This window comes from Xyrauchen texanus, chromosome 15 (genome assembly GCF_025860055.1).
Source record: "Xyrauchen texanus isolate HMW12.3.18 chromosome 15, RBS_HiC_50CHRs, whole genome shotgun sequence".
Classification (NCBI taxonomy): Eukaryota; Metazoa; Chordata; class Actinopteri; order Cypriniformes; family Catostomidae; genus Xyrauchen; species Xyrauchen texanus.
In genome coordinates, this window is record NC_068290.1 from 16,435,619 (window position 1) to 16,443,911 (window position 8,293).

An 8,293-nucleotide genomic window follows, 5' to 3' on the forward strand; every position below is an offset into this window, starting at 1 on the left:
AGCATTTGTGGAAATATTTTGGTGACCCTTTTTCATTCTAAATGTAAACCTGTATTCTTTTAACTTTCTCTTTAGTGGGTATTGATTGAGTCAGGAGTCAGCTGTTTGTCTGAACATCCTGGAGAAACTTGAAGAGCTGGCTTATCAGGTTTTGGTTTGGTTAAGAATGAATAGAGATCATGCACATTTAGCACAGAAACTGGTTTGACAGCTGGACAGTAAGAAAGAAATGTATGAAGGAGAGAACAGAACAGGAATATTACACAGTGAAATGGAGGAAATATAGGAAAGGATCAAACCGCTGTCACAAACCCTATTACGCTAAGAAAATCCTTTGTTTTTTTAGCAAGACTAGAGGAAAGGTGGGTATGAACAACAAAGTGTAGATACAGAGCACAGTTGAGGAAGGTGGAGCAAAGTTACCAACAAAAGTGTAACCTAGACAAACAGGAAGACGTATAGTAAATCAGAAGGAAATTCTCTTGAAAGGAAGAAGGGATGGTCAGCGCGCTTATAAAGATTAGAGATTAAAAAGAACGACCTATGAGACTGGACAACGTTGCTAGAGAAAGAATGTAGTTTCAATGGGATATTTTGTTGATGAAATATAAATATCAAGGAGGAACACTTCACTAACAACCCCAGCAGGTAGGCTAATATAGACCTGCATACAAAATCACCACAGTGCTGATATAGATTAGGGGGACATGAAATGGTGTTAGTGTTTAAGAGGTAGGTTTATATATTGAATGAGCTTACGTCAGTTGTGTTTCTTAAATAGTTAGTATTGGTAAGTGCACAGAATTGTTTTTATGACAGACATTGCCAAAGCAATGGAAAATCACACCAAATTAGAAAAAGAGAATAGGTACACTATAGATAAAGATGTATTCTAAGAGACTAATAATTAAGATGAGGCCAATTTAATGCACTTTATTTTTATACACAGTAACTTCATAAAGATAATTATGTACTAATATATATATATATATATATATATATATATATATATATATATATAGATGTGTGTAATTTCACTTTTTGCATGTCTACATATGTGTTTGGGACGTGTCATTGTGTAGACTGCATTTCTTTGATGATGAAAATGTAGACAGACCGGTTGAGCATCATATTCCAAACAAAGGAGACCTTAGCTGTTCCGTATATGTGTCAGAAATTAGGCTAAACTTAGAAAAGTATAAAAAAATATATATATTTTAACGCTCACTACACTTGATAAAAAAGATAAAAGAGCTATAAACATTAAAGATTTTAATTACAAACTGAAATGTGCCTTTGTACTTACATTTAGATGGGTGTGTTTGCTGGAGTGACATAAATGAGATCCTCTCATATTGCACTCGGGGCCCAAGTGTATTGAAGAGTATTAGAGATATAACGTCATCATGTACACGTCACTTACAAATACAATTTATTTACAAGTACATCCCTGTCATCCTGTCAGTGGCTTTTACTCCTTATTACTCCTGTCGGTTGGAAAAACCCCTTCTCTCTTTTCCTGGAATAAACACTGATGGTGAGAAAGATATGTTTGCTTTAGTCTCAATTGCTCTGAGGATTTTTTATGGATTCGAAAGGCTGATCATGTTACACTTACCCAGACATCAGTACACTGTCTCCTATTACATTACAAGAGATCCCGAGGAGGTGATTGAATGTAATGTTTGCTTTCAAAACATGACTTACAGAATTGTTGTAATTTCTGCCTGAATTTAACAAAGGACGGAATTAGTATATTTTTTTTGACATGAGGATTTCTTTCTAATTTATTATACAGAACATAAGTCTGTAAAGTGACTTTTTTAAATGTACTAAGTTTAACCCTGGGATAAGACCACTTTTTACCTATTGGCTAAGCAACATGACAGTTTAAAAAAAGATCATACACTCACTTAACAGTTTATTAGGAACACCTGTACACCTGCTTATTCATGTGATTATCTAATCAGCCAATCGTGTGGTAGCAGTCACGACATCAAGCAGATAAGGGTCAGGAGCTTCAGTTAATGTTCACAACCACCATCAGAATGGGGAAAAATTTGATCTCAATGATTTAGACCGTGGCATGATTGTTGGTGCCTGATGGGCTGGTTTGAGTATTTCTGTAACTGCTGATCTTCTGAGAATTTTATGCAAACAGTCTCTAAATTACTCAGAATGATGCATGTTAATAATTCACTAATTCACTCAAAATTCATTTTTATACATTCATAATATGTTGCATTTCAGGATGGCGTCCTCTGTCAGTTCTGCATATTCCATATGTGACACTGGAGACACATTATGTGGTGAGTAGATCATGCCCATTAGATTAAAAACAAATCTTAACAAAATTAGCTTAATGCTGTAAATGTAGTGTTCTGACAGCTTGATCTGTTTGCATCTGTTGATCTGTCTCATCTAAAGAGGGCTAGGTATCTAAGGATTTGACTAAATAAATTCTGTAAAAATTACAGAAATGAAAGAAATATAATTATTATTCAAACAATTATCAATTATATGACTTTTATAGATAATAATAACTAAAAGTTCCAACTATTTAATTTTATTGTAATTTCTCAGCACAGCGGGCAAATTATATAGCAGATAATACCAGTGAAATATATCCCTTCTGTTAAGCCTAGTGGGTTTTATAGATCAATAATTATTATTCTAAGAATAATTTATAATTATGTATCGTTATTGTATACTAATTTATTATTCTTAATATTTAAGAATTATTCAGATATCATTGCAAGTATTTAACACAATTTTGGATTATATCTTTATCATATCACTGTAATTGTACATGCAAAACCATGTAAATACTAAAAGCTTCAAGATGAACAGTTCACCTGACATTTTTGTTTATTCATTTTCCTTGTCAACATGTGATATGCTCCCTCAGAGATCCGTGTGTATGAACAGGAAGTGATTATCGTCCCCGTGCTGTTTTTGATGAGTTTCTTTGTCACACTGTTGTTTCTGCTGTTGCTGAGGTTCTGTCCGGAGAAAGTAGATCGTTTGCAACCCAGCTCCATACGAACAAAAAGGAATAGGAGAAACTTACAAGGCATTGATGGTGAGTGTGGGTGTATTTTAGAAACAAACTTCCCAGGGGGCCATACATAAATAAAAATAGAAAAAATATACTGAATGTTGTTAATCAAATTCAAATTCTGACCAAGTTAATCAAATACTGTTTTAGAGTAAAATTGAATTTTGATCACTTTAAAAAGTTTTCTATACAGATTTTTGAGAATTTCACTCATATAAATTGAATTTAATCATACTTTAGCATACTATACTTATATAGATATTATAGATATATATTAATTATATTAAACTATAATTAATGAAATCTGTCCATAATACCGGGATTAATAGTTTGCTTTGGTATTAAGCATCGCAAATACTAACCACTGTGCTTGTGTCTTGGCAAAGGCGTGTTTTAACTCACATCTGTCCCACATATTGTGACTGTTTGCACAAAATTGTATCTTACATGATATTATTCCTCTTCTTTCTCACTGACTCTTGATTTCTTGCTGTTTTATCTTACTGCCTTTATATATCAATTGTTTGTTCCTTTTGTCTTCTATCTCACCTCACCTCATCCACCTAAACAATCTCTCCCTCTTTCTGTAGCTCCTCTGGGTCTGAATGCTCTGGAAGGTGAGCACATAACATTGGACACCACATCCTACATGACATTCAGCACTTCATCACCAGTCCAGAAACAATACAGGTCTGACCACGCCTCCTTTAATGCCAACAATGTGGCCTTCCCCGACGGGCAAGGCTCTTTTGGGGCCACAGCTTCAGCCTTCACAAAACCCAAGGAACTCCCACGCCAACGACTGCCGGAGAATTTTAACGGGGTGTCTCCTCTCCCAGTATCATACTCTTTGAAGTCAGACTCCTCTGTCTCACTCTATAGGGCTCGTATGGAGAACAGAAATGTTGTGCTGCGTGTTCTTAAAGGTGCCAGAGCAGTTTATGTTATACAAATTCAAATCGAATCTGATAATAATCTGATTTTAAATTCCAATTTCACTCTCTCACGTTCTTTGTGGTTGCAATCCTTCTCTCTCTCTTATTCAGATTCAGCCAGTAACACGGAAAGTCAGTCCTTCCTGGGCTTTGCGGCCTTCCTTTCTCAGTTGGGGCCCCACCCCTTTTTACCGGAGCTTCTGGGAGTTGTATCACTGCGTGCTCCTCTCATTACTGTTATTGAAGAGATGGAGAACCAAGATCTGCTCGGATTCCTGTGGAGGTGTAGGCAGGTGAGAGATTCAATCAGGACATTTTAAAGCATTCAACTTGCTAGTATATCGGTAACCATTGATTCATTAATTGTTTATATTGAGTCACCTTGCACCTAAACAAATAATACAAGGCTTTTGCTGAGATTCACACCCAATGGTTTGATGGGATAGATTTAGCAAAGTCAATGAAATGGAAAAAATCAATGAACAGCTAACCTTGCACACCTGAGAAGTGAGATAGATTTAAAATTGAAACTAGAGTTTTTTTTGAGTTTTTGGTCCATGTCATTTAGCTTAAAACAAGGCTAGTGTGCTCCTAAAAGTTTACAAAATCTTTAGCATATTTTATGCATTTATTATGTGTAGTCTTTCTCTTATGGGAAAATGGACCAAAAATATTATTAATAATATTTATGACTCATCTTGCACCTCACAGATTTGTCCAATATAAAGCTCTCTAGAATGGGGGGCCTGAGTAGTTCAGCGAGAAAAGACGCTGACTAGCATCATTGCATTCGCAAATTTGAATCCAGGGTGGGCTGAGTGACTCCAGCCAGGTTTCCTGAGCAACCAATTGACCCGGTTGTTAGGGTGGGTAGAGTCATGTGGGTTACCTTTCTTGTGGTCGCTATATGGTGGTTCTCGCTCTCTGTGGGGTGCTTGGTGAGTTGTACATAGATGAGCATTCAAAAGCGTGATCCTCCATATGCCTTAAGCATGATGAAATGCATGGGTTGACTGTCTCCGAAGTAAAGGAAACTGAAGCTATGTTCAGGCTGTAAGTCCATATCAGATTTTTTGTGTATCCGATGAGAATCCGATCTTCAAGATTGACCATCCACACTGTGTATTGCAACTGATCCGATTTGTGTCTTAATTTTCTGGCATATCTGGACTGCTTAACATGGCAATGTGTAGCTGCGGTGCTGGACTATGCCTTATGAGGTCTCTGCCGGCATCATAGTTCAAAGTGTTGTGTGGTCCATACAGACTAGCGGTGATGGGTGGACTCGTGTTTTAGCCACTTTTGATGAAACGATGTGGCTGTCGAACTTAAGAATGCATGTGGGAAGATTTCATTAATAACATGCTCAGCTAGACCCACACTTATTTCACACCTTATTTCTGCTGTTTCCTGCAACAACGTGTGACATATATCGTGTCTTTACATTGCGTGAAAAAGTGACATACGGCAAAAAGCCACTTGAGATCTGATCAGAGTAGTCCCTAAATGGATTTCCATAAATGTGATTTGAATAGAATTTCAAACTACATATGAATGTAGCTTGAAACTAATTTGTAAAATATGTATTTAATGTGACTTTTTCCGTTCAGACTCGGAATCGGATATGCACAAAATAGGATTTAGACTGATAAATATCAGCCTGAACAATGGACAATTTTACAAGTTACTAAAATGCAATGTAAAACTCTCTAGAGATGCATGCCTGAAACCTACATTTAAACTAAAACTAAGTGTCTTTTCCTTAAATTTTTCCTCAAAGCAAAAATTCAGTGTCATACCTCACCACTATGTAAATTATTCTTCTTCAAATAGGATAATGGTGGACCAAACACCATTTGTCAGATGACAGAGAAAAAGATCTTCACCATGGCCTCACATGTGTCTTCTGCCCTGGTGAGAATAATGGTTCTTCTCTCGACGTTATCACCGTTTCTAGCAGGGACAGATTTCTCAAAGCATTGTTACATATAAACAAGTAATACAATTATTGATTTAAACATATCAAACACCCTGACAAATCATGGTGTTGCTATATATCTCTACTGTGTATACTTATCTATACATCCAATGGCCATGGCCTACAAACTTGGACTGGATATATTAGTTCTTCTGCCATGCATGACATGGTTTCTAAACAATTCACAAGAATATAATTTAGAAAATCTTTCCTGCCTATTTATCTGTAGGACTATCTCCATAGCAAAGATCTTCTCCACTGCAACATTAAGGCTTGCAGTGTATTGGTCAGCCAGATGTGTACCGCAAAGCTCTGGGGTTTGGGCGATTTGTATTCAAGGACATTAGAAAGTGCTAATTACAGTGAAGATCCTGGAAGAAAAAAGTGGCAGGCTCCTGAGATATTGGCCAAGAGACCTGTCACTCCAAAAAGTGATGTGTAAGTAAAAAACATTTACATGTTAAGATGAAAATACTAATGTAATATTGTATTACATTTCAATTTTAATGTATTTCTTGTTCTTCTTTCCAGTTGGTCATTTGGGCTCCTGCTGTATGAAATGGTGACTCTTGGTGAGTCAAAAAAAAAAAAAAAAAATCTCCTTTTAACTTTTTCTCATCTCGCTCTATCCTAGTTCTTACTCTGTTTTTCTTTTCTTTTTTTATTTCAGGCGAGGTCCCTTTTGCAGAAATCCCTGTGAAGGAGCTTCTTCAGTATCATCAGAGAGCCAAAACCCTAAAGAAACCAAACAACTGCTCCAACTCACTGTAAATGCAATCTATGCATCTATCCATCCATACTTATACTGTACTTTATAAATACTGTGGTTTAAGTAATCATTTTGTTGACAGAACAATACACTTGATAAAATGTACATATTATTACATAATAATTTTTGTCTAATAATAATTTCATAAAAAAACATTAATACAACTTTATGTCTCCAGTTACTCAATTATCAAATCTTGCTGTCAGTGGAAGGAACAAGAGCGTCCCTCATTGGCTGATGTCAGGCATAAACTCCAATCAGGAGAGAAGAATGCTAATGACAGCATCATTCTCCGGGTTCCTGGGCCAATCAATATTGAGCAGTATCTGAAGGAGGCAGGATATGGAGAATCCAACAGCTATACAATTTTCTGAAACACTAGAAGGCGGCACTCTATCATGTCATATCCATATGAAACCTCATTTTGTATCTCCAGTGCTTCCTAAAGAGTATAATTGACTGTAGACCAACCATTGACGCTCTGCTCTTATTTATCTATGACAGGCTACATCAAATGTAACTACAGGCTAATTTAAACATTGTTTAAAGTTTAATAGTCAGTGATGCAAACTCATGAGAGGTGAGAAAGTCATAGCAGGTGTTCTAGGGGTATATATTTTCTGTTGATTTGTTTGTTGTGTTTAAAGATTTTTTTTAAGAGTTTAAACTTAAAGCTGAATTATGTAACTTTTTCAGTGTTAAAAGACTTTCTTCTATCCCAGCTTAATATGCAGGGACAACTATAAGTATGCCATTCAGAGTTTAATATTATAAAAAATTGTAAACAAATGTGTCTCTGTGGCACTATAAAAATTCCTGTTTGTTTTGAGCAGCTGCTTAGACCTTAGGGATTATCTGACTGTTTGAACAACTGAAGATGAGGGGCGTATTTTGAAAACATGTTATTTTTTTGCAATTGGTTGTGCTAGTGTCTCAGAAATTCAGCTTTAAAGTACCAATTTCAAGTGATTTTATAAGTAAAATATCAGAAATTGTACCAAACAATTGGGTTAATTAGCTTCAAAAAGGTGAATTTAGCCAAGAGGTGAGTAGTTTGCATCCTCGAATAATAACAATATGGGAACATTTATAAAGGACCTTAAAAAACACAATTATAAGTAAGGGTTTTCTTAACTTCAGGGGTTTCTTGCAATTGGGCACTGATATTTTTCAGTTCATAAAAACAAAAATGGGCCATAATTGCCTTTTTTTTACTGCAGAAATATGTCCTATTCTTCACAAGATGACTTAAAATTATTTGTATTGTTATATTATTGTAAAAAATATATATATATATAGTAAAGTACACTAAGTTTTCCATCTAAAAATCAATCTTCCTTAAGGCTTTATTTGTAGTTATTTCTGTCACAGGCAAAACCATTTTATAAACCATGTATTTTAGACTATACTAGCGGTTGAAGGTTTTTTCAGTGGCCGATGCTGATGCAAAGCAGTGTCACCTACTTTGGATATAATGCCAATATATGTATATATGGTGTAATACAATTTAATGACAGCAAACGAGACATTCATACATTAAAATGAGCCCTTAT

General features: G+C 35.5%; 1 protein-coding gene across 2 annotated transcripts; it reads left to right on the forward strand.

The window, feature by feature from the left end:
• Positions 1 to 184: 184 nt before the first annotated feature.
• styk1b (serine/threonine/tyrosine kinase 1b) lies at positions 185 to 7,114 on the forward strand. 2 transcript variants are annotated; one of them, XM_052144098.1, is made up of 10 exons: positions 185 to 648; positions 2,251 to 2,309; positions 2,909 to 3,082; positions 3,649 to 3,984; positions 4,105 to 4,286; positions 5,827 to 5,907; positions 6,201 to 6,409; positions 6,503 to 6,543; positions 6,642 to 6,738; positions 6,919 to 7,114. In XM_052144098.1, exons 2-10 carry the CDS (start codon positions 2,252 to 2,254, stop codon positions 7,112 to 7,114), a joined length of 1,374 nt encoding a protein of 457 aa, XP_052000058.1. In that variant the 5' UTR covers positions 185 to 648; position 2,251. The 2 variants fall into 2 exon arrangements, with proteins under 2 accessions (XP_052000058.1, XP_052000059.1); XM_052144099.1 differs by having other exon boundaries at positions 185 to 362.
• Positions 7,115 to 8,293: the final 1,179 nt, after the last annotated feature.

Bases quoted from the DNA above. Each gene is read 5' to 3' on its own strand.
- styk1b (XM_052144098.1), top strand. From the start codon at position 2,252: ATGGCGTCCTCTGTCAGTTCTGCATATTCCATATGTGACACTGGAGAC. The intron at 6,410-6,502 runs GTAAGTAAAAAA...TCTTCTTTCCAG, and splicing joins GTCACTCCAAAAAGTGATGT to TTGGTCATTTGGGCTCCTGC. The intron at 6,544-6,641 runs GTGAGTCAAAAA...TTTTTATTTCAG, and splicing joins GTATGAAATGGTGACTCTTG to GCGAGGTCCCTTTTGCAGAA.